Source organism: Limanda limanda, chromosome 14 (genome assembly GCF_963576545.1).
Source record: "Limanda limanda chromosome 14, fLimLim1.1, whole genome shotgun sequence".
NCBI lineage: Eukaryota > Metazoa > Chordata > Actinopteri > Pleuronectiformes > Pleuronectidae > Limanda > Limanda limanda.
Genome location: NC_083649.1, coordinates 17,955,670 through 17,981,292, shown reverse-complemented (window position 1 = coordinate 17,981,292; position 25,623 = coordinate 17,955,670). Strand labels below are relative to the sequence as shown.

General features: G+C 41.1%; 2 protein-coding genes across 7 annotated transcripts; one reads left to right on the top strand and one right to left on the bottom strand.

The window, feature by feature from the left end:
- Nucleotides 1-1,123: 1,123 nt before the first annotated feature.
- aifm1 (apoptosis inducing factor mitochondrion associated 1) lies at nucleotides 1,124-11,613 on the bottom strand. 3 transcript variants are annotated; one of them, XM_061085386.1, is made up of 25 exons: nucleotides 11,392-11,613; nucleotides 9,891-10,018; nucleotides 9,525-9,648; nucleotides 9,396-9,440; nucleotides 8,880-8,987; nucleotides 7,439-7,513; nucleotides 7,253-7,324; nucleotides 7,073-7,144; nucleotides 6,890-6,961; nucleotides 6,705-6,776; nucleotides 6,523-6,594; nucleotides 6,339-6,425; nucleotides 5,853-5,986; nucleotides 5,602-5,732; nucleotides 5,269-5,359; nucleotides 5,061-5,145; nucleotides 4,909-4,985; nucleotides 4,638-4,746; nucleotides 4,426-4,533; nucleotides 4,191-4,279; nucleotides 3,972-4,112; nucleotides 3,540-3,682; nucleotides 1,948-2,072; nucleotides 1,651-1,841; nucleotides 1,124-1,551 (listed from the first exon to the last, which is right to left on the bottom strand). In XM_061085386.1, exons 1-25 carry the CDS (start codon nucleotides 11,477-11,479, stop codon nucleotides 1,480-1,482), a joined length of 2,511 nt encoding a protein of 836 aa, XP_060941369.1. In that variant the 5' UTR covers nucleotides 11,480-11,613; the 3' UTR covers nucleotides 1,124-1,479. The 3 variants fall into 3 exon arrangements, with proteins under 3 accessions (XP_060941369.1, XP_060941370.1, XP_060941371.1); XM_061085387.1 differs by having other exon boundaries at nucleotides 9,891-9,997; XM_061085388.1 differs by lacking the exons at nucleotides 6,339-6,425; nucleotides 6,523-6,594; nucleotides 6,705-6,776; ... (2 more) ...; nucleotides 7,253-7,324; nucleotides 7,439-7,513 and having other exon boundaries at nucleotides 11,392-11,611.
- Nucleotides 11,614-13,351: 1,738 nt separating this feature from the next.
- Nucleotides 13,352-23,906, top strand: gab3 (GRB2 associated binding protein 3). Of its 4 annotated transcripts, none has more exons than XM_061086079.1 (10): nucleotides 13,352-13,488; nucleotides 16,541-16,841; nucleotides 19,288-19,423; nucleotides 19,519-19,976; nucleotides 20,072-20,121; nucleotides 21,054-21,294; nucleotides 21,584-21,674; nucleotides 22,092-22,164; nucleotides 22,974-23,087; nucleotides 23,580-23,906. In XM_061086079.1, the coding sequence occupies exons 1-10, from the start codon at nucleotides 13,417-13,419 to the stop codon at nucleotides 23,712-23,714; spliced, it is 1,671 nt and encodes a 556-aa protein (XP_060942062.1). In that variant the 5' UTR covers nucleotides 13,352-13,416; the 3' UTR covers nucleotides 23,715-23,906. The 4 variants fall into 4 exon arrangements, with proteins under 4 accessions (XP_060942062.1, XP_060942065.1, XP_060942064.1 ...); XM_061086082.1 differs by having other exon boundaries at nucleotides 13,369-13,488; nucleotides 21,057-21,294; XM_061086081.1 differs by having other exon boundaries at nucleotides 13,369-13,488; nucleotides 21,057-21,294; nucleotides 23,577-23,906.
- The last annotated feature ends 1,717 nt before the right edge of the window (nucleotides 23,907-25,623 follow it).

Below are 25,623 nucleotides of genomic sequence, written 5' to 3'. Positions count from 1 at the left end.
TGGCAGAGTGGCCTCACAACGCTCGTCATGACAGCATCAGATCAGCAGGAAAAACGTAGGGTTTGATTCGGAAATGTAAAATTTGAAAGCAGAAAATTCAATGAATAAAGAAACTGTGAAGCACACTTCATTTTAAACTATCATCGTTAGATTTCTATATATATTATTCTATATCTATGTGTTTTATAATTGATCAAACATGCTGAGTAAACAATTATATATATATATATGATATAAAATATATCATGAATACATCTACAGATCTTTAATATAGATTTTATCATTTAGATTTCCTAAGAATCAACAACAGAACATAATTAAATCACAGGATCTTTTGAAGCTGCAGATTGTAGACGGACATGAAAAGTAATCAAGCTAACAAGATTGTCGTTGTATTCAATTAATTATATTCTAATTAAAGGACATAAAACAGAGCTGTCTAAAGTTTCTGGTCTAGTTATTTCATCCTCAGATCGCCAGTCAAATTCCCACATAAATGTGAGGGCTCGTGTTTATTCCTCCACACAGAGGGGGAGGCAGTCCGACCATTTACTCATGTAAAATTAATGTCAAAGGAAGCGATGGGACGTTGTGGCTGCACGTGTTTGCCTCACACTTGAGAGGCTGTTGCTCACTTCGCTCCGGAGCCCACGATGTCAAATAAGATAAGAAATGTGTACGAATATGAAACATGAACACATTACTAATAACAAGGCGCCCTGCCCTCAGTTGCAGGAAAAAACAATGTTTCTTCATGCTTGAACATTTTAACCTCCAGATAGGAAAAGTAGGCCAAGCTTCATTTAATGTTTTAGTTGGATCTTCTTATTTAGAATGTAATGCCATACATTGTAAAATGTACTGGTATGGTTATCAGTTGCCTTTACACAATACAGTCCGCTCTCTTTCACATTAAGTGCTATTAGATGAGGTTAGAACTTTAGCTCTACCTCCCCTCAATTTTAAGGTGCAGTCCCCAATCTGCCCAGCAGTAATCACAGATTCAAACGCTTCAGGACACATGAGCTCGACCACACAGAATTTAGCAGCCAGAAAAAGAAGAAAACAAAAATCACAGCTCAGAGTGCAGGTGCACTTTACTGTCTGAAAATAAGGGGATCACTCCAGTTTAAAAATAGCTTTTATTGCAGTTTCTCCCACAACGAGCTGCTCTAATCACACAATTATCCATTATTTAACTTTTTCTGCCTGCTGTGGAAAGCGGATATACAATCACACACATTTGGTGGTAGCGGGAACATGAGACTGTGATTTCTCCCTGAATAGAACCAAACAAGTGAAAGAACAACAAAACAGATGCAGCACATACAAATTCAAAATATTTCAGAGACATGATGTTGAACGTATCGTTTTGTATGCGTGGTCAGTTGTTTCATAAACCGTGTGGCAATGGCTGCCAGAGTTCAGGCTTCACAGGGCGGAACTGTCCTCCCATAACGAGCATCAACCCTGGACTTCTTAATCCTCGTGGATGTTGAACAGCTTTGCCACTTCGTTTAGATCAGCATGTTCCTCTCCATCCTTAATTATCTACAAATAACACACAAAAAAAGGCATTTTACATTAAAAAAAAAAAAAAACAATTATTAACACAAATTATTTTTTTTATAAAAACTGAACAGTGTGTACCTTTCTTGCAACAGGCATTCTGTTGAACACATTCCACAGGATGATGCCCACCACCACCTTGTCTCGCAGGTAGAAAATAACTCCTTTGCCATAGTTGTCTCTCTGCTGCACCAGAGCAGGGGCAGGGGTGGAAGAGGCCACTGGGCTGACGGCTGTTTCCTCTGTTTCACTTTCAGAGCGGATCCCAGTTCCTGCAGCACATTTAATGAGAATGAGGCTCAATCTGACCCTTTGTCCTAAAAATCACTCTGTTTTGCTTCATAGGATTAGCGCTAAAGAGATAGTGACTGTTCCTACCGGACTCCTCTGTAGCAGCTCTAGGTGTGTCCTTGGCTGTGGCTTTGGCAAACACTCCTACTGTTGGCAAGCTGCTGTCAACGATCCCTATGGCTTCATAGCCAACATCAGGCCCCAGGTCACTCCTGTGAGAAAACACATGAGGATTGAAAACATGTTGAGAGAATTATGTGATTTAAACCCTTTGGAGTGAGAAGTATTCTCTTTATTTATTTTGCCTTTCATTGATTAATGGAGCTGAAGAAAAACCTAAATTGCTTATTTTCACATTCCAATGTTGTTTTAGGACTTAGCCAATATATATTTACATGGCAGTAATACAGTAAATGTGTCCATGTGCTAACTACATTTTCTAAGCAAACATCTAAGCTCCTTTTCACTGGTCATCTGGGCTTTTGTTGGCATTCACTCCCTGGTCAAATGCAGTCGACGCAGGTTTTTATCGGTTCTAGCTCTGATTGGCACTGATGGAAACATGACACATGAGGGAATGCAACAATTTCTTCTTCCGCTTCTTTTTGCCGGTCTAGACGCTGATGCTGCACTTATTCTGGGCAACATTGTGACGCACATTGAACTTCTGGGCGTAAATATCCTTAAGGTTAAAGTACTTTTGTTTTATTGTTTTTCACATCTGGGGAAGAACGTGCAACAACCATTTTTTCCTTATTATTCATACATGCAAAATGTAAGCCTGGTTAAACAGCAAGGTGAGAGCTTCTCAGTTCCTGTCACGTTCGTGACATCGAACATGACTCACAGGGCAAAAAACAGAGTTCAAATCCTATGTATACCCATCAATTTTAGAAGAGGCATCCTGCTAAAAGGTTTAGCTCAAGTTGATTCTCCATTAGATTTTCAAACTGTGTGGGTTTTTGTGTACATCACATAGGATCAGCTGAATCCTGATAAGATTTTGTGCGTAAATGTACAGGAGGCATTTCAGCAGCACTATTATGACACTGTGATGGGAACATCAATATAATATCTGACATATGCTGTTGTGTAAGTCACAATACTTTGGCCCTGTGTTCAGTGTGGGGGGTCTTTTTTGGACGGCAATGACCCCATTTTTTATCCAGCAGTGTGTCACATTTCACCAGCTGCCAAAAACATGCAGTCGCAGCAGCAGTCTTTCTAGCGAAGGCCACAATCCACACTTAGTTTTTGGCAAACTCCTTCAACTCCCCATGTGATTATATCAGTAGTTTTTGTAAAGAGTAAGTACACGTGTAATAAGCTTGAAAAATGCCTGACTGAGTATTGCAGCCCTCTGCTGGCGAATCCCCTCAATGTCCTCTCAAAGCGTTTTAAATATTTAAGGATTTTTAGGAGGAAAGCAATCGAGCATGTTCGTGTAGGACCGAGTCTGAGTCATTTACAGGACTGTACGTTCCGCTCCAGTGCCTTCTTATTTAAATGTATGCTATGAATCTGGACTTAAAGTCATTAACAATTCAAACTGGCTCTCGCTTACAAAAATAACTTTCTTAATTTTCAATTCAAGCTGGTTTCATGGTTTGGAGCCGCAGCTCTCATTAGGGAGTGTTTTAAATGTATACTCGGGGAAAAAGAAGAAATCTGATACCCACCAGAACATAGACTGATGCCAATAGGGTTTGTTGGCTCCTGTCATGTTCTCTCCCGCCAGTCGACCGCTCACAACAGCGTGGTCGTGGTGTTCCACTCGTCTGCGGCCCAGTCTGATGTCGTAGAAACATGCGGCATCTCCTGCCTGAGATGAGACACAAGGGAATTAGGAAGTATGGCTTGGATTAGAATTAAAATAAAAGTTACAGAGAAGTTTTAACTGAAAAACTGAAAACTAAACTCAAAAGAAGAGACCTAACTATACTACGTGTCCAGAGGTGTATTATGTTGTCGACATGACTTGAATTTTCCTGAAGACGGCACTATATCCATCTCTCCATGTCCTACAGTTGGAAAATTAACTTTATGTTTTCCTACACGATTCTTCTCGATCTTGACCGAGTACCTAAATTACCTTGTGAAATTGAACTTACCACCCAAATATTGGACCTTGCTTGCAGCTCTGCATTGACCCGAAAGCCTCCAAAGTCAGAGTCCACTTCCAGACCTGCTGACTTAGCCAGGTCAACATTGGGCTCCAGGCCAACGGCTGCAACTATGTGATCAGTTTGCACCTACGGGGAAAAGGCCCAAAAAAATAAGTAACTAATTTTCCTGAGACACGTTGCACATTTGCAGAAATCTGAACTCACCAATCGGCCATCCCTCAGCTTGATTTCTAATCGATCATCTTTGAAAGTCACAGACTTCACCAAAGCTTCTGCGATGACTTGAACACCCTCTAGAAAACCAAAGGGAGAATAATGTTAGTTATTGATAAAAAAGAAGATAAGTTCAGACATAAAGGAGTCGTCTTTTTTCTTTGGCCATCCTGCCAGTTAAATAAAAGGAGGTTCACATAAGCTACGAAGTAAATTGGACATTGACCTTTCTTGACTTTTTCAGTTGTCCAATTGCTCAGATACTCAGGCAGAACTTTTCCCATGTTGCCCTTCTCAGGGAACATCTGCATCACCTCCAGACCAAACTCAGACGCTGGAAAGAGAGAGAATGAATGATCCAACAACAGATCAACAACTAACTTCTGTTAAACATCAGGGTTATCGTCTCTTCTGTTCTCTTATGTCAAGGAGTCTTACATTTCCTGCCGAGGGCACAAGCCAGCTCGCTGCCCAAGAAGCCGCCTCCGATGATTGCGATGGACTTGGCTTCTCTGGAGACCTTGTCCAAGGATTTGAAGTCATCAATCTGTGGAGGAGAACAAAATGTAATTTATTTCATAATAATATTCCGATCATGTCATACCTTTACCATTCTTCCCACATTTATAAGACTTTTCTACTTTTCACTTTCAGCCAGAAAATCCTAACCTGAAACAAAGCTAACACCCCCTTGTGGCTAAACACTGACCTTGCGGAACAGAGTCGTCCTCTTCATCACCTCCTCTCCTGCTCTTTCAATGGCCTGTAGATTTCTTGGCACCCCCCCTGATGAGCAAAGTTCCCATTAGTTTCCATGAAGATTAGACACATGCAGTAACAAATGCATTTACAGTGACTCACCTGTAGCAATCAAACATTTGTCGTAGGAAATCTCAGTGTCGTCGTCCAGTTTCACTTTGTTTCCCCTCACATCCATGTGAACCACCTACAATAGATTAAAGCATCTACAATTAAAATCCAAGTCATTATAATTTAAAAAAGGAAATTAGATCTGCAAAAAGTCAGCACACTGTAGTGTGTGATGGTTGAAGGAAAAATATAAACCAACCTTTCTACCAGAGAGAACAGCCACGCCCCCATTTTCTGCACTTGCCAATTCTTCTGCTTGAATGTAGAATGATGGAGGCTGGAAGTAGATACTGCAAAATAAAAGCAAAGATATTAAAATGATTGAACTGTTTTCTTAGTAAAAAACAAATACACCTGAAATGACTCAAATAAACCAGTTAAAAGTATTCAGAAATTTAGAAAGTATTAAAGCAAGACATCGTGCAAATTGTGACCATTGGAGGAAGAAAATCATTTACAACAGTTTTAAGGGGTCGGTTAAAAGAAGTACAAAAATAAAGATAAACACACAACAGAAGAAACTGAAACACACCTTCTTTCTTTTCCATTCCACTGTTTGAAACGCAGAGTTTCTGTCACACTGGAGTCATCAGAGAACCACAGTTCTTTAGAAAGAGGTGGTCTCATGTACGGAAATTCTGATTCCTCAGTCACAATTAAGACCTGGTAGCAAAAAAAGCCCATAAAAGTTACATTTGTTAACTGAGACTCAGGTAAAACTTTGTGGGTAATAAACTAAATTTGGAGTTTGGATTTGATGGTGAAATCAGAGATGTGACTGACCTTGGCACCGGGGTCTCTGGCTCGAATAGACCGGGCAGCAGCAAAAGAGGCAGTGCCCCCACCAATAAGGAGGTAGGGGGCGTGTGAGGGCACCTCGGGAAGGGCAGGTGTGGCATCAACTGCTGGAGTTTCAACTAAGAGTCACAGCAAAAGAGCGAGCAGGAGAGAGAACCAGGCAATAAGCAAAAGCAGGAGACAGACACAGTTCATCAGCATCTATGAATTACACAGAACCCTTGAGGAGTAAATGCACCTGGTAAACAAAAGAAATCCAATTTTTCATGTGAGTGAATTTAACCATTAACATTACATGTAGCCAAAACAACGTGAAGGAGTCATGAACAGGCAGGGACACAAGCTGTAACGAAAAAGAAATGTTAAAAATATAAAAAAAGGGAGAAAAGGTGTTTGAAATTAACATTATCGTTATGGAGGAAAGAATCGGCCCGCTCCCCTGCTCCAGCCGAAGCTGGACGGTTGTCTTACCACTCTCTGCCACAACTCCAGGTTGAGCCTCGGCTGGCTCTGCTGCAAGCGGCTCGGCTGTTTCTGCTGCTGCTGCTGCTGTGGGTTCTGTTAGTGTGACCGGATCATTAAGTGGTTAAAACAAAGGAAAAACCCACAGATGTGGTAAATGAAATTCACTGCCTCCGTGCACAGGTCTGCTTACCACTCTCTGAAACGGGTGCAGGAAGTGGCTCTGTTAGCTCAACTGGGGACGGCTCGGTTGGGGGGGTTGGTTCTGGCAGAGTAGCGGCAAAAATTACAAAATAACCTAAGATGTGCCCTACAGCTAATAACGTCAAATTGTATTTGCTGCGCTGTAGATCAGAATGTCGACTCATATCTTACCCTCCTCAACTAGAGGTGCAGGAGATGGCTCTGTTAGCTCAACTGGGGACGGCTCGGGGGCTGGTTCTGGCACTATAGTGGTAAAAGTTATTGAATAACTTAATCTGCACTACATCCAATACAATACGTAAAATCCATATTTAACTGAGCTGCAGATCAGAATATCCTGTCTTCTCATATCTTACCCTCCTCGACTAGAGGTGCAGGAGGTGGCTCTGTTAGCTCAGCTGGGGACGGCTCGGTTGGGGGGGCTGGTTCTGGCAGAGTAGCGGAAAAAAATTACAAAATAACCTAAGATGTGCCCTACAGCTAAGAGCGTAAAATTGTATTTGCTGAGCTGTTGATCAGAATGTCGATTCATATCTTACCCTCCTCAACTACAAGTGCAGGAGATGGCTCTGTTAGCTCAACTGGGGACGGCTCGGGGGCTGGTTCTGGCACTATAGTGGTAAAAGTTATTGAATAACTTAATCTGCACTACATCCAATACGTAAAATCCATATTTAACTGAGCTGCAGATCAGAATATCCTGTCTTCTCATATCTTACCCTCCTCGACTAGAGGTGCAGGAGGTGGCTCTGTTAGCTCAACTGGGGAGGGCTCGGGTGGGGGTGCTGGTTCTGGCAGTATAGCATAGCAGTAAAAGTTTTAAAAAAACATCTTAATGTGCTAATACATAATATCCATATTTATCTGAGCTGTAGATAAGAGTGTCCCGTCTCTGCCTATCTTACCCTCCTCCACTACAGGTGCAGCAAGAGGCTCTGCTGCTTCTTCTGGAGGTTCTGCTTCTACCACAGGCTCATCTGCTGTTGAGGTAATCGAGTTTAGACTAAATTCTTTAGAGATTATTAAAGTGGAGGACCATCAGGAACCATGCATGTCCTCAGATTAACCCCAGGAAAATCAGCATGCCGTCACAATATTAACGGGAAGCTGCCCAGTTACCTTCTACATATAACATATACCACATTACCACAGGTACTTTTTGGTTAAATGCTTCTTATGTTGCAACACTATGCAACTTTTTTTTACCTTAACACAGCAGCTTCAAAGTGAGCTTGATGGTTCACTGATTTGTAATGTGGACAATGGTGAATGAGAACCATCTCCTGTGAGAAATGTGTAACTGAAGGCCAAAATTGTCAGAATCAGGCCCAACAAGTTCAAGAGTAATGTCGAAGTGTAGATATCAATAAAAACAGCACTTTTCTCAAATATTCAGTGAGGAAACTTAACATAATTTAACATTAAAATACCAAGGAGCAGAGTATGAAGTAATATGTTGATCAAAGTGTCACTGCTGTTTTTTTGTTATGATACCACACTGTTCACATGTACTTCGAGAAAATGCAGTCCACTGTAAAAGGGCAGCTTCCAATTATGTACAATATTATCACATTACAGTTTATAGTAAGAAAATGTATTTTGAGTAGGATCCCAGGAAGTTCCACAAAGTATGACACATTCACAGAAAATGCCAGATAGGATGGGTACCATTTGAAATACAACAAATAACATGCACAAAAGAAGTAAACAATATTGTTTGAAAATACTAACACAACTCAAAACACTCTCACAAAAACAGAATTATTTACAGTTCAGAGTGAAGGTTAATATGTGAGTGTGGGATGTTTATACTGAAACTGTAAATGGGTTAATGTACAAGGTGAGTGGACAGGAAATAAATAACATCCAGTGAAATAAACAGTTAAATGACACATACATAATTAAGAAGTGAAAACGTTGGGACAAAATTAAATGATCACATGGAACAAGAAGGAAAAGTCACAGTTCACACAGAGAATAAATACAACACATGCTATGAATGTCCAGAGTGCCTCATGTATAAACCCTGTTATCATAAAACAGTTATTTCATATTATGCGGATGTGGGATAATTATGGACAGTGTTAAAAGAGAAGTGAACAAACAGGTGTGTTTTACAGCCTCCTTATTGTGCACCAACCTCACCCAACCAGCTGGTGTCGCCATTTCTTTCACCCAATTCCTCATCAAAGTACAATGTTTTCAAAGTGTGATGAAATGTGGGATTCCACATTTTGAATGCCATTACAGTTTTTTATACTACAACATTTTAGTTGAAACACAAAGTTTACACAGGAGGCATGTTTGACTCATTCATTTAGGAGTTAGGTAACAAGTGCAGACTACCTGGGACAGGTTCAGTTGTTTCAGTGGAAGCTGCTGCTTCAGCCTCAGGAGCCGGAGGGGTCGGCTCCTCTGGTGCAGGAGCTGCCTCAGGCTCTGGCTCTGCAACGGCTGAGGAAGAAGTAAACATAAATATCCAATATTACACTATGAAATGATTAGTGTAGAGTATAATTATATTTAACATGTTATGTGACATTCAGATAATTTTCCAAAAACAGATAAATAAAAGAATCAATTTAATCAAATTAAATAAAGTTCAGCCGCCTCGTCATTTACTGGCAATAAAGAGGAAGTTAAACAGTGCACTGCTAAGTCAGCTGATTCAGAGCCCATTCTTGTTGCATATGACATTTAACTACAATTTTAAAACAGAAAGCTAAAGCAACTAATGCATAAGCTCTTTCTTCATCATCACAGCAGTTCAGTCTTAGTGCCTATTAAGTTATTAAGAGATGTGGAGTCTGATCTGTCAACATTAAAAAATATATATACTTAGAAATCACAGAAATAACTCACGCTCTGTCTCAGTGGCTTCCACAGGTGTTTCAGTGGCTTCGGTAGCTGAAACCAAAACAACAAAAATAAATTAAACTGTTAATTGTTCATGACATGGAATAATAATATCAATTAAGAACAATTGCTCACCAGACGGCTCTGACAAGTTGAGTGGTTCGTCTGTTTGTTTTCCGGATAGTTTCAGCGGTCTGGAGGAAATGTCATCGATACGTTCCTGATATCTACGTTGGTCACCTTTCACAGTTCTGTACGCCTGTAAAGACCAAACCAAACAGTTACTCACAACAAGATTCACTATCACTGTAGAGGTGATTATAAAGGTTAAATCTGCCACTCAGATGCAGTGATGACTTGTAGCTTTGAGGAGTGAAAGTGTAGGGTAGGATTGTCTGGTTGAAATCTGCCAAAGAAACAATGGCTTGAACACCAAAGACAATGTGCTTATTTAAAACATAGACTTGATGCATATACTTTGTGTCATAGGCTATAGCTCACATATACTCCCCCAGCAAGGGTGGCTGCTCCAACCAGGGCGACGTACAGCTGCTTTTCCCTTCCTCCCCCCGAAGGGCCCGTGGACATGTTAGCTGCTGGTACACGTACTGGTCCGCCATTGTTTAACACTGGAAACAGTAAACGTCACAAAAACCATGAATGGATAAAACTGCATTAATTTCAGTGCTCACAAAAGGTAATCCAGAGAGAGCCATGCATTACACACATGTGAAGAACAAGTTCATTTACCATGATGGAAGCTTTGTTTATGATCATGGTGGTGACTAATATTAAAGTTTATATTCACTGATCAATCAATCTTATTCAGCTGGTGTTCCACTAAAGGTCACATCTCTACATTTCAACTTGCGCCTTTGACTTGACATTCCCCCAAAATTATGATTCTCACTTTGGGACTATGCACGCACAAGCATCCCTGTGCTTGTTATCTGGGTTGATAAAGAAAGCCCAAACTCGCATTCAGGCTTCAGACGGTAGAACCTTTCTTATGATCGACTCCGTCTCTTGAGCTACTTGTCTTCATCACTGTACATTCCAAACACCTCCAGGGAGTCCAGGCATGTAACTAACGGTCTGAAAAAGAACCCCTGTGATACATGTAAGCACGGTGGAATCCGACGGGGAGGGCTGGCCCCCAAACAATGATATTAATGTTGCAAAAAAAGACATTGGTCAATACCAATTATCACGATTAATGTCCAAAAATTATAATAATTTGTGTCCAAAAGACAAATGTTTGCTGTTGAGTGAAGGTTTTTAGTTCAAACTCTTATTTATGAGCAAGGTTGACATTTGGCAGCCGCTTTTGTCCAAAGCAACTTACATTTAGTGCATTCAACATCTGTGAAGTTTCCATTGAGGGGTTCAGTATCTTGCCCAAGGACACTTAGGCATGCAGATGTGGAAGACTGAGGATTGAACCACCAACCTTGTGGTTGGAGGACGACCACTCTACCCCTCAGCCACTCCATTCTAAATCTCAGGTTGACCAATAATATCTCATATCTCCTCACCATGCTGCTCAATGTACATACACCTTTTGTCACTGATGACGTTTACCATTCAGACCACATTGAGATGTTATTGATTATTGCTCCCTGATTGGATACAGACTGTTTTAGCACCCAGCAGGTTCAAGTACAAACCAGCACTGAACTTGATGTATGAACTTGACAATGACATGAGTTTTATTATCATTATGCTTATGATTATAAGTATGATTATTATTATTATTAATTATTATTGTTGCTTTCTGGGAGACTGCAGGTAAGACTTATAGCAAGTAAGAGGAAATTTGATCAAACTTAGCTAGTTCTGCACAAGTACTGGTTAGCCAAGTTAGCTCAGTCACAGGTGAACTGCGGTGAGGCACCTTGAGCCGAGAAGTAGCTCATTCAATCTGCTACATGTCCATATGCAATGCTACATGCGGCGTGTTTGATCTGGGAGCCTCCATGGAGTGAGTGAGAGAGGGACTGACCTGCTCGCCTCACACCGACCCGGCACAGGGTCGAAGAGGCTCGAGCTAGCGGTGGCAGCTTCCTCCACACGCTCCGACAAGTCAGCATGGCGGCTCCGCGGTGGTCTGTTCCCGGGATCAGGAGCACGGAGGTCGGTCTGGAGCTCGGGCTGCTTCTCGCTGCCTGCGGACACTCACTAGCAGCAGCGCGCTAAACGTCAAGGCCAGAGACAGGTCATTCGTCCAGGGGAGTCATGGGTAATGCCGCAGAGACTTTAAACACGTAGGAGTGGTCGCCACAAGAAAACCAAAGAGGGGGAACGCCCTCCGAAGAAAGATGGCGACGCTCCCCGGGCGCTGTCAATGTTAACGACAGTAGTGAACACACGTTACCTAAAGTCTGACATGACGGGACAGTGTTTGGTGTTAAATGTTTAATTGTGGACATACACTGCACAGTTTTGATCACAGACGTGTAGGAAGACATTTAATCTCTGTTTTATTTGGTGTAACATCCAGTGGAAGCGGTTTACGGCTCTTTGCCTCCAACGCTCTTTGGAGACTATCGCAATCCCGTTTCTTCTTCTCCAGATTGTCATGTAGCCAGGGCGTGCTGCTGCCCTCTACTGGTTGTTGAACCTCCACTGCAGCCACTGCAACACGGTCAGAAGAAGGGTTTTAGGCACGAAACACAACAGCAACAGAACATAAAAATGAGAAAACCTCAGGAGGGGTGACACGTGGTGTTTGTAGTATTTATTATTGACTGAGATCAACAGCAGAATGCACATTTTAAAATATCACAGTGTTTTTTCTTCTGCAGTTAAATTCAAAGCATTTGTCGAAAATTGTCATCTGAGAAATGTAGACGATTTGTGGGATGGCAACGCTTTTACGGTCAAAAGGAAGTTATGAGTTCTCTTCTCTCAAAACAAAGGAAAGATAGGTTGTTGACCGACATTATTTTGTGTGTATTCCCTTACATTAGATTGAGGGACTTATAATGATATTATATGATCCACATATATATTGCATTTATAGTCCATGCATCCTTGCAATGTCTATCCCTCGATGGGCATTTATACAAACTTGTAAAAACAGCACATAGAAAGATATATAATTAGCATAACCCATTATAACCGAGCAGAGAATGGATCAAAGAGAAGAGATCAAAAAAATGAAATCATCCTTAGTAACTGAAACCCTGACAAAAGCCACGTTATGGTTTGACACTGTTAAAACCACTTCTTCTTTCTTTGGAGTTCACAAACCTCATCGGGCAAATAAATTCAACAGAAAGGGGAAGATACACTTGTGTTGTATTTTACTCAAACCCCAAGACAAGATCTTTTAACAACACATGACTCTGTAAGGAAAAGTGGAAAAAATGTATACCTCACATGCAGTGGAGAGACACGTGTACTTTAAATTCCTTGATCATTATTTCTTCCTTGTTTTGTTTCACTGGCGTCCTTGTCCCTGAGATAACAGACACCTGTGGCCGAGGCTCAGCAGCTCCCAGGAACAGGTTCCAGCCAAAGACAATTTCTTGGCTGCATGTAATTCATGACAGCCCCTCCCTTACACGTTCACTTATGTGTATAATAATCACACACAAATGTTTTTGTTCTTCTTCTGTGGATACTGCAGAGCCTATGTGCAGATACTTCAGAATGAAAAAAAATGACAGACGACAGATCACTGCAGTTTACCTTAATGAGACAGATCTCAAACCTGTCAAACATCATTATATGTTTTTTCTTCCCCACAGGCCAACCGCTCCATCCGCTTGCCCCTGAGCTCTTTGGGAAAATAAACACTAAATTCTGTCTCTGTCTCTGTCTCCCACCCCTTCTCTCTCTATCTCTCTCCCTCTCTCTCTCTCTGTCAGTGTGATCAATTTCTTGACTTCCTCCTTTTGGAGTGGCTGGGCTGAGCAGAACACAGGATATGCTTCGCAGTGCTCTCAGTTTCGCAGCAGCAGCAGCAGCAGCAGCAGCAGCAGCAGCAGCAGCCGTCGTGAGGACGACACGCTTTGCTGTCAAGATGAGTGCTGGGGATGTGGTCTGCACCGGCTGGCTCATTAAATCACCCCCAGAGAAGAAACTAAAGAGATTTGTGAGTAGGAGTGCACACCGGACACTTGCGTATGTCCTCTATGGGAATGCCAGGCTGTGCTGCTGTGCCTTGTGTGTATGTGTGTGTGTGTGTGTGTGTGTGTGTGTGTGTGTGTGTGTGTGCGTGCGTGTGTGTGTGTGTGTGTGTGTGTGTGTGTGTGTGTGTGTGTGTGTGTGTGTGTGTGTGTGTGTGTTTGAGTGTGTGTGTATAAGGATGAGGGAATAAGGATTCAGAGGCACACTGACGGCTTCCATGCTTTTGTTAAACTGAGCTGTTATTCAGCCTCCTTCATGTCGCCTTCCTCATTTCTATTTAAAACACCTCACTGCTGTGTGGTGGAGACACTTCATACTTATTAACGTGCAAATATTATGATAAAAAAACCATATGTCACAAGCTGCAAATGTATTTCAGGCAGACATGGAAAGAACTCTTTACAGCAAGTATATATAATTGCTTACATGGACAGTATACAGCCCTCACTGTTTCGTGGTTGTCGGGGTCATGTGATAATGTCGTCCACTCACTCTGCTCTACTCTGCGTGTGTGTGTGTGTGTGTGTCTGTTTGTGTGTGCGTGTTTGTGTGATGACCGTGTGTATTGTGAAACATGGAAAGCACTGTCAGCAGCAGCAGTCAGACACTTCAGACCTATAAGCAGAAATAGTCCGGCTCTGTGGTGGCTGTTTGCACTTCCCCTGTGCAAACAGGGGTGGAGGAGGCCTGTTTATCAACACCATTGCAGAGAAAAGGATGGGTGGGTGGGTGGGGGGGAGTTATTGTGTGCGTATGTGATGATGGGGCTTTTGGGGGTTTGGTGCGGGAAATAGAAACTTGTTGTCACACACCATGCAGATCTTGTTAACAGCAGAGGACAAAGTAAAGGAAGGTCTTCTTATACAGTTGTTACGACTGGAACATGATCTGACTGAATATTCAAATGTCAGCTGCGGGCACGTGTCATTGTGGAAATTTTGGTCGAATGTTTCTCGCCCATTAAATGCAATGAAATATGAAAAATTAATCAAGTGTTTGTTTAGTATTTGGTTCGCTGACTTTGGTTTCAGCTGCTTTATTGTCTTTTAGCACTCAATAGTATCCACACGCTCCAAACCCTGACCTGAAACAACAGCCATGGTCTCACTCTCCAACAACATTGCATTTCCACTCACTGCCAGGACAAATGTAAATTTAACGGTCATCCGCTGTGACCTTTCCACAACAGTGGCTGGCGGAGTTGGCACTTGCAAACAAGTGCTTCCATATTGAGCTCTACACTACTCACTGATATATCTGTTTCTCTCGTGATGCTTGGAGGTAACAGAAATCTTGCCTTGTGCATCCACTGTGGGTGATTACAGTTTTGTTATGTTTTTTGCCTTTTATTTCATTCATTGAATTCATACAAACTGATATTGTTTGCTATTTTGACACCTAATATCTCAAATTCAGCATTTTCGATATTTTAACATTTGTGAGACTGGATGTTGACATCAATATCAATCTACACATGTGCAGGCTGTTTTTAATAAAAAACATTTAGGCAGGTCACAGCATTCAATACTAAGTCATTATCAAATGACTAGTGAATGTCTGAAGCAGCTGATTATTAAAAAATAAAATTCAGTGTCAGGGCTCTGGTTTGCTGGTTCATTGTCACACTGTTTATTGGGACATTTGAATAGAAAAAAAGCCATCATCTATTTTAAAAGTATAACCCCTGCTTTAATGATGTCATCAGTCAAAATGTTTGTTTAGTTTCATAGTATTGTACATATTAAATAATTAATTTACTTTATAATGATAATAGCTTTATTTATATAGAACCCTCTAAAACAGCCAAAGTGCCTCTCAAATCACAGACAGCAGATTAAATAAAACATCTTATTAAAGTGATGGCAAAAGTTACATAAGTAATGGCGAAAAGCAATCAAGTAAAAGCCAGTGAGTTAAAGTACCTCAGTTTGAGCATGAAAGTTCATGTTTGACCTTGAAACGTTTGCAAAACATCCTAAGATCAATTTACAAGAATTTTCAACCACATTGAATCTTCCGGAGTTTTTCTCCGTTTTCAAAGCTTCCTACTTAAACCACATGATGACAATAAACAAAACTTAATCTGCTGAGGAAGAGCGTAAGATAAAATATGGGAGATTTTCTGGTTTGCTCTGTATTTACTTGCTTTGATTTATGTTTATGAAAGACCAGAAGCTACAACCATTCAGCTTCAACATTAACAATTTGCATTAGCTGCACCTGTTCATATAAATAACTTATTTCTCAAACTTTTCATACTCGAAACATCTCAAGGATTGGACTGGTTACGGTTTCCTCTTAAAACCTGGCGATGTTGTTGGCAGTAAGCCTGTCTAACCATTTCCTGGTATGAACACATAAATTACCAACTGACTTGTGCAGGGGCAGATTAACCACAGGCAGGGAGAAAACCACAAGTGTTGTGTTGTTAAGTGTCACAGCACAGACGTTTTGGGAGCGGTCACAAACATGTGAAAATGATATGTACACCCAAACATCTCGCCTGACTATTATGAATTATTTTTAATCAAGAATATAAATTTTTTAATTTGTCACCAATATGACTCTTTGTAGTGAGGGCTCAGCCATCACATACTGAATGCAGATCTTTGCAGCTTTACACTGTAAATACCGGCCAACAGTTTCAGTGTTGGGGTTTCATTAAGTAGACAGTATAAAGAGGTGGAGTAAGTGAATACCTCTTTCGTTCATGTTAGACATTTTCTTCTAAACACAGTGTACTTCCTCTTCTCTGCACTTCTGGGAAATGCAATGTTGAGGTTCCGCTTACTGACCAGATCTAAAGCCACAAAAACGCAGTTAAAAGTTGCTAAGTTAGCTGTTGTGAGCAGGAGCTGTGATCTAATTCCCATGACTGCTCATGACTAATTGCAGTCAGGGAGGGAGGGGGGGGGAAGCAGTGCTGCTTTGTTTAATGAAGCACTGTGCTGAACATGAATGATTTGATCATCTAAGTTGAAACTAACTCCAGGATGATCTGCTCCTGTCTCCCTCAGGCGTGGAGGAAGCGCTGGTTTGTGCTTCGCAGAGGTCGCATGAGTGGTAATCCTGATGTGCTGGAGTACTTCCAGAGTAAGAACTCCAAGAAGCCGATCCGCACCATCGACCTGAAGGAGTGTGAGGTGGAGATGCTGAACGGGCAACTCAGGGTAAAGAGAGACTTCAACGGGAAGCACCTCTTTGTGGTGAAGACCTCATCTCGCATCTTTTACCTCGTGGCCAAAACTGAGGAGGAGATGAACATCTGGATCAGTAGCATCAGTCGAATCTGCCAGTTTGGGAGCCTGGAGGATGCAGGTGAATATGCAGGATGATCAGGATGATCAGGATGTTCAGCATGTACATGTACACACCTGTCTCAGTGAAGATCACAAAGTAAAAGGGTAGATTGACTTTTCTGGTCCAGAAAAAAAGGTTATTGCACAACAGGAAGTGGAGAAGTAAAGCTCAAACTTTAATTTGAGGTCAGAACGTTTATTTTGAGCCATGTGGGTTTTATGAGAGCATCACAGACTAAACATTAGGTGGATTTTCCTTTGCTGATAACTCACATGGTTGCGCAAGACTATGGTGTGTTTCCAAATTCTTTCTCACTCGGGTGGTTAAATACATTTTCTTTTCACTTGTCTTTCACTTGAGTAAAGTTTATAAAATCTAAGTATGGCATAACCTAGGAAATTCTTAAAATTGAATGCCATTGCCAGATTTTTTTAGTTTTTTATCAGAAGATTCCCTGCAGCTATAAATAGGGAATTATTCTATGTCGGGTGTGATCCTACAAGCGATCCTGTGATGAAGACTCACTCTAATAAATCGCTTTCTGTCTTTGCTTCCAAATCTGGGTGAATCTAATTGATCTCTGGAGCAACCAGAATGTTGTTTTACAAAGTTAAAAGCACTTGAGAATAAATCGTAGGGAGGAACATTAACTGCAATCAATCTGAGGGATCCATGCTGGTTGAAGTAGCAGCTGTGCAGTGCTGTTCAACACTGTTTCCAAAACAATGTGAGACAGACATATCTGCTCTCAATCCAGTTTTACTTTGTTTGTATTGTGATAAACCACACAACGTATATTACTTCAAGGCATTTTGCATTGCTGGGTTGAGACCTTTCAGTCTTATGGAAAGAAAACCAACAGTTCTGAGCAAACACTTGGCAACAACTCCCCTTTAACAGGAAGAAACCTCCAACAGAACCAGACTCAGTGTTTTATTAGTTTTATTTGCATATATATATATATTACCTCCACCAATGGGTGTTTTCTTTTACATTTTCATTGAGAATGATTCATGTAACTTTAGTGGACTGATTTTAAGCTTCTCACTTTGTGGTATTCTCTCTACTGAGTGCCATTCTATTTAAATCTAGCTTTTTTTGCCTTTATAAAGTTCACTATTCTTTACTTTTCTCTATATATTGACACTTGTTTTGCTGCCACATGATCACTCAACAATCTGCTCTCCGGAGGATCTTATTTTGACCTTTTACTGTTAGGGGGATATACTGTGAGGAGACTGTTAGAGTTCTGTTAGAGCATTGTCATCTGTGTGAAGGAGATAGAGCAACGGCACCAAGTTGCTGATATGCTGCCCCGCATGTTTCTATAAAGCAGTAGTTGTAAGACTGTACTGTATTTCACACGCTAAAGTATGTGACCCAGATTGTTGCTGTAGGTTTTTAAAGCACTCTAGAATAAAGTTGGGTTGCATTAATAAAGAGTTTTTTTGAGAAAGTGGGACAGCAGCAGTAGATCCCACCTGGATTGCAAAACAGTTCTTTGAAAAGGCATCTCATATTTAATGCAAAGGGAAATTAAAGATTGTTCTGCCACCACAAGATAGCACGGACATCTATTAAGGAAAGCAAATGTTTCATGAGAGCATGCAAATACCTTTGGATGCCCCCCCCCCACACACACACATACACACACATGGATCTGAAGGCACGGCCTTGACTCAGCGGCCTTGGGTGAAATGGAATGAAACAAATTTCTGAGCGAGAGCCAACCAGACGAAAAGACTGGAGATAGTATAAACAAATGAGGGAACAGGGCTCGTGTGTCTGCTTTCAATGTGTCTGCAAAAAACTCAAAACATTCAAACTCACCTAATCCATGTACAGCATGTTGAGACTTTGACTACAGGCTTTGAGAGACATGCACCAGTGGCATGTTTTGCATATTAGACGTTGGTGTTATCTTATCACTGCACATCCTTGTCCAATGATGTAGCTTGATGCAGCTTTTTTTTCCGAAACTGTAAAAGTGAGCTGCTGTTATTGAGCGGCGGCGAGTCAAGAGCAGCTCCAGGACTCAGTCCACAGGATCCTGAAGCTGCTCCACCGCTGCTGCACAAGGAGCGGACCTGTTTGTTTTTCTTCAAAGTTCAGTGAAAGAACCTCAACCTGGAGAATCAGTTGTTGTTATCGTTGCAGTTTTCACGACAATGCCTGTTGTCATGAACATGATGTTGTCACTAATGTCACTTACATTGATGAGTCCCAGCTGTCCCTACATCAGAGCACTAATCAGCTGTTTATTAAAGTCCATAAATACTGAACATCTTACATGTCCAAATTGCACCAAATCCGACACTGTACTTCCTTGGGCCCTTACAATACACATGCCACGTGTGAAAGCATTTAGATGAATGATGCTCGAGATATACAAGCCACAGTCAGACAGAGATTTCTGGAATTAGTAGATAGATGATTTGTGACCATCTCCACTTGTTTTCCACAGAGAGTTCAGAGGAAGGCTTTCCTCACACCCCCACCTCACCTGACGGCTCTGACCGAGCATCTGTATCAAGCCAACTAGATGGCGGTCATCCCCTGGACTACCTCTTACTATCGCAGTGTGAGACAGGGACAAGCAGGTATGTACAATCTGTAAAACCAACAACAAAGGTGGAATTATGGGAAAAGTTCTCATTTAAAAAACGCAACGTTTTCATTTCCCCCATATCTGTAGACACAACAGCTTTTCAAACTCGGACATCTCCCTGGAGCAGAAGTCGTCAGACGATGCTGTCAAGGACATCGTCCCATCACCGCTCTTCAATGATTCCTCTCCCTCCAGCTCTCATCCCGGCCACAGCCCGTCTCTCTTCCCACATGGAGGGCTGATCAACACTCCTTTCAGTGCTCCATTCATCTCCATGGCTTTACCTTCCTCGTCGAACTCTCCGCTTTGTCACGGTGCCGCCAGTGTCTTCCAGTTTGACCGGCCGTATCCTTCTCCATCGTTGGAGGCAACAAGTGACAGACACACACCTCCTCCGCTGCCACCCAAGCCTAATCACGTGCCAGAGCAGCTGAGTGATGAAGGGGCTCAAAAGCCGAGAGCGATGAGTGTGCGGCATTTCTCGAAGCACGCTGCATTATTTCCCCGGAGGACCTCCTTGTCGAGCTTGGACCAATTACGATTTGGTAAACCCTTAACAGTACACACAGTACAGAAGCTAAGAAATCTGCATCCAATGAAATTAAACATAATCCTTATAATCCTTTTTCATTTTTTTTAGGAGATGCTGATAGCAGGTTGATGAGGAACAGGAGGCAGAGTCTCAATTTGGTAAGAAAATCAACAAGAAAGATCTTGTTGAGAAGAAAGTGATATTCATTTCTTTATGAGATTCTTGGATACAAAGCCAATAACTATTTCACAAAAGTCCAACTATGAACCACCTTGGGATCTACCCACAGACTGTATACAAAGATGAACAATGTGCTTTTGATGTCACTTGGAGTCAGAGTCTGCGCTGTACAGATGGCTATGTGGAGCTGCAGTGGAGATACATGTGCTAGACCAATCATGAGCCAGTGTCAGCTGTCAATCATGAATCACATTAAAGCCAAACTTACCAGAAAAATGATGCTTGAACAAATATCAGTCTGATAAAAACTTTGTTAAATGACAAAAAACATCTTTGACAATAATGTATTGTGAGATGTACTTTGACTTTTTAGTTTGGTCCAAGTCCCATCCACTAACATGAAGGAGGGGGAGTTAATGACTTATACTGCAGCCAGCCACCAGAGGGCAATTAAGATGACTTGGCATGGTCATGTCGTCCATCTTTATATACAGTGTATAGCTGTGTCTCAATTCAGGGGCTGCATCCTGCATTTGCAGACCAATTGCGTCACAGCAGCGAGACTAGACAGTCCCGAATCGAAGTATCCTTCAAATGCGGCCGACAAATGCATTCTTCAAACCCTGAGCAACGGAGGCTCCACCTGGTGGATCCTTCCCGGGCCAACGTATCCCATGATTCATTGTGCTTTAGTGACTAATTGTTTTCCAAAGAGGTGGACCTACCTTAAGCACCCAAAGTGCTAGTGTAATTGTTATAAAATGTCAAAATTCAGAAATAAAAATGTACAGAATTGTTTTTTTTATATATAAAATGAAAATTACGCAATATAGATTTGCTAATACAATTAGCCAATGTTCCACGTTGCGACATAGTGGACTTGTCTGATCTCCTGCTCCTTGTCTTTCAGCAGCCTTCTTTAAACACCACACTAGCTCAAAGTTTCCGGGATGAGTCATATGTTCCCATGATCTCTCCTCCTCCCACCGTTGAATGTGACGGTTACATCCCAATGAGCCCAAGGACGTTCAGCTTCGTCGACACAAACTGCAGTGTCGAGTCCTCCGCGACTGGCAGCTCACTTATGTGTCAACCGGGAGATCTGGCTCCTCCTCCCGTTCACCGACACCTCAAGCCTCGTTTGAGGAGAGGTGAGAGCTGATAGGTTCCTGTTACATGTCTGGTATTTTGTGAAAACTGATTATTTAATCTTTAATCTTAAATATTAAAATGACTGAAAATTATGATAGTTTTGATTCATGTGCACATGCTGCCACACTGTCACATATTCATATATGGAAAATGTCAGTGCAGGATTTGTGCAAACATCAGACATGCAGACCTATCTTCTCACGATCATCTTTAGTTCTCGTCCAATACAAACCTTTCTGTGGCACATCAGAGAATTGTAATCAATTTATGAACTTTATTTGTTCACAGTTCGACCCCCACCTCTTGACCTGAGAGGCCTTTCTACGATCACAGAATGTCCCACTCACCTGCCTCTGAGCAGAATGACGACTGCACCATGGTGAGAGGAAACCTTTTCCAAAGAGTCTTTTCCTCTTCATGTAATTCATTAACATGATCAATAAAAAGCTAGATGTGATTTAATTTCCCATCACAATTCACATCTTCAACTGGTACAGACAAAAAATAAAGACCTTTCTGCTGCTGTGTTAACAAGCATTTATTATGTTTTGAAATATTTTCGAAATAAGATTTAGATGCTGTCTAGAGACCATCAGCTGGGAGAAATAGCTAGTGCCAGTTTTGTTTTGCTGACAATAAGACTTCATTAAAACCTTTTCCAAATGAAAATTCTACTATAATTTACCTTGGTTATATGTTAATATGCTCACTCAGCACAAAGATAATGTTTCTCCATTGCTTCTTTATTGCTGGTTTCTAATCTGATGTTAATTCTCTGTTTTTTGTGCAACTGCAGCTTTTCAGTGTCCAGTTTACTTCCTGACAGACAACTTGAGAATGGGGACAGTGCGAGAGATGGAGACACAATGGTAACATTTCTATTCCCACTGCTGTAGACTAATTTTACACAATACACACAACATTCACAACGAAAGGCACTGTATGTTGTGTATGGACTTTATCATGTAATTTTAATAATGCCATCAACTTCCTCTCTCTATCTGAGATTAAAAGAGAACAATATTGTACATTGTTCAGAATTTAGAGCAATTGAGATTTATTTATCTGTTTCGTTTAATGCACTGGAAAGATGTTGTGTAACATGAACTGATCTGACTTTCATGGTATCAAGAGCAGCTGGATTTAACTATATCTAGGCCTCAGAATTTACAAAAGAAAACACTGGCCTTTAAACTCTATGGAAATCTATGTAGAGTACTTATATAATATCAACATAATTCTTATAATTGTGTGATGCTCAGTGGGTGGAGAATGTGCTCGGGGCACAGTTAAGACTTTGTGAAAAGTGATTTCATGTTTCTAAAGTTTGCTGATCAGCGAGCTGCAGTCGCAGTGAAGGCCCTCCAGGCTGTGAGCATTTGTAACAGTGTGAAGTTGTACAAGGCTCGTCTTGATAATGGTGCATATTTGGGGCAATTTCCTGGAATAAAGTTAGTAGAAAAGCGCATTAGTCATGTGTCATCAAGCCTGACTCCCCTCCAAGTAGTTTCCTCAACAGTTTAAGGCCAACATTTATTCAGACAGTGATGAGGTCCTGCCAGCTTTGTGACAGTTAATAATTTACTGAGAGGCTTTTAGAATTGCACGTATCTCAGGCCCAGCTTTCTGGGACCAATAATTATTTAGTCAAATCTTCATCTGTTTCTTTCTCTGACAGGAGTCATGGCAACAGCTCAACTGCGATGGAGCCGGTCAACCCTGGGCGAGAAAATCCAACCTTGACTATTTGTCCCTGGATTTCAATTCTGCGTCTCCCTCTCCCGTACAGAAGGTTTGTTACATTCAGATAAATAACAAAAATTAACCATTTTGCAAATGAAGCCTCTGAAGACACACCAGCGGAATTATCTTTAACCCACACCAGCTAAATACTACAAGCTATTGTTTCAAGCACAGGGTGTCAAACAGATGAACTCACTGTCTGGGGTCGTGAGAGAGAGCACCTATTACCACAGATTAATGATCATTGACATTGTAAAAGTAAAAGCAGACCATACTCAGTAGAATAACATCATAATAATCACAAGTTAGTATGAGCTCCACTGACCCGTATCTATTAAACTATTCAAATCGGTCCTTTTTCTAAAAAATGTAAAATATCTGCAATACGTGTGATGTCATGTTGAAGCATCTGAAGCAACCATGCAACTTTTGTAGCACTCAACAATGTGATATTGCGCACAACATTACAGTGAGAAATGCATGATCCAAGATTTGTAAATCAAGATGTCTTCCGATATTTCTCCCTCTTTGTGTCTAGCAGAAGCCTTTTCTGTGTGATGACTACAGAGTGGATTACGTGCAGGTGGATGAGAAGAAGACCCAAGCACTGCAAAACACCAAAATGGAGTGGACGGATGTCCGGCAGTCAAAGACATCAATGGAAAATACACTGTAGAAAACATAAAAACACTGGGTTGCAAGAAGACTACCAATCACACCAGCAAAGAGGACATATGTGAAGAGGACCAAAAACAACTTACTGTAAAAGCACTTTGTAAAACAGCATTGACATTAAAATGTACAGATGTAAATAGAGAAAGGTCAGAGGCTTGTTTGCGCAGATAAAGACACAAAATTGCACTGAAAAGCCTGAGTTCATTCTCAGTTGTTTGTTACTGTAAATGCTGCCTGATCATGCACTGTCATTTTTACCGTAGCATAAGGTTTTACCAACATTTTAAAAAGGGCCTTGCATTGCTTTATTGTAAAAAAAAAGAAGTTCGCTGTAAATGTATTGTATAATTGTAGCTGTACAGAAGAATATATTTTCATGACCAAATGTTTATTTTAATGTTTCTCTCCTTATTTATGTATCTTGAACCACAATGATCAATGTTGTGCTAAAACCACCTGAGATCTGGAAGTTTGAGTTTCAACATCACTATTTCTAAATATCTATTTCTTCAAGCAGCTGTCGGCGATATGTGTTTTTTACTCAAAAAGGACACATTCAAAGCTTTGAGAATATCGAACCTCTAAAAGTGAAGAATTTTCCTTTTAAACAATCTAAAAAATTATTGTTATCATGTTTTACTTAAAAGTTTGCATGTCCACAATTAACCCGTAGGTACTTGTCATGGATTGTTCTTTAATAATAATGAGGTTAATAACTGGACCTGCAAGCAGGTATTAAAGGGCCCTTTCACCTATACGGTAGTGGGGGAGTAACACACTGAGGCTGCTACGCCCACTAAGAAAATTTCAGGGGGGTAGTTAGAGCGTGTCCCTGGGATCCTACTGGAGAATGCTTGCTAATTATGTCTCACAATTCAGCTATGAGGTCTGGAGTCGCCTTTCGAAATGACGAATATGACGTTTGAACCAGAAGGACTACTTCCTGTTTCCAGTCGGTGGTGCTGTTGAGCCATTTTGCCTCACCTGCCAAACATTATACTTGGGGTTTGTTTACCTAGTGATTCATCAAACATGTCAAGTTTGAGGCAGACTGGAAGATGCAGTCCAGTGATGTTACAACCGCTTGTGCGTCATCGCCGGTCAATATAGGCTTAAAGGGATAGTTCACCCAAAAATGAAAGTCCACTCATCTACTCACCACTATGCCGATGCAGGGGTGGGTGTTTGAGTCCACAAAACACTTCTGGAATCTCAGAAGTAAACTTTGTACTTGTCATTTACACCATGTTTTTTATCCTAAATGTCGGCAGATATCTTCCTACGAGGTGCATTCATAGACCCTCGGACACACCATCGTGTGGCCAAATCCGCTAGCATCGCCACTTGCGACTTTTAGGTTTAAAATATGGTGTAGAAAACCTTGTTTCGAGTCGATTATGAATGTTGTGGCTTGTGGACACTTGTAAGAGACCACACGAGCAGTATGTCGGAATGGTGTGTTTTTCCGATTGTTTTATTACATCTGAAGAAAAGGTCACCATTGGCTTCACTTGTATTTGATTCTGCTGTAACAAAGTTTTCCCTTGGAGACTCCAGAAATCATTTGTTGACTAAACCCACACCCTCAAGTGCATAGTAGTGATTAGATAATGAGTGATTTTTTCATTTTTCAGTGAACTATCCCTTTAACATATGTACAATTTTAAAAATAAGCAAAAATAAATGGCTGAATTCCTGTTGGGGTTGAAATATATCTATCGAGTCAACTGGTCAATTGGGTGTCAAATGGGGAGAACCATGTAAGTGATAAGGCCCTAATTATTAGGGCTTATCATTATTATTAAGGCCTAATAATAATAATGATAATCCTCCTTATTTATTCATAGCATAGCATAAAGTACAGCTCAATGTGTTTTAAATAAAACAGATCAGAAGCTCACCAAACAGAA

Excerpts from the sequence above, each read along its gene's own strand:
- aifm1 (XM_061085386.1), bottom strand. The coding sequence starts at position 11,479 with ATGCTGACTTGTCGGAGCGTGTGGAGGAAGCTGCCACCGCTAGCTCGA. Across the intron at positions 5,987-6,338 it reads TGGAGTTGTGGCAGAGAGTG|TTGAAACTCCAGCAGTTGAT; the intron begins GTAAGACAACCG and ends TGTGACTCTTAG. Across the intron at positions 4,280-4,425 it reads AACTGAAAAAGTCAAGAAAG|AGGGTGTTCAAGTCATCGCA; the intron begins GTCAATGTCCAA and ends TTGGTTTTCTAG.
- gab3 (XM_061086080.1), top strand. The coding sequence starts at position 13,417 with ATGAGTGCTGGGGATGTGGTCTGCACCGGCTGGCTCATTAAATCACCC. Across the intron at positions 19,977-20,071 it reads CTTGGACCAATTACGATTTG|GAGATGCTGATAGCAGGTTG; the intron begins GTAAACCCTTAA and ends CATTTTTTTTAG. Across the intron at positions 21,295-21,583 it reads CAAGCCTCGTTTGAGGAGAG|TTCGACCCCCACCTCTTGAC; the intron begins GTGAGAGCTGAT and ends ATTTGTTCACAG.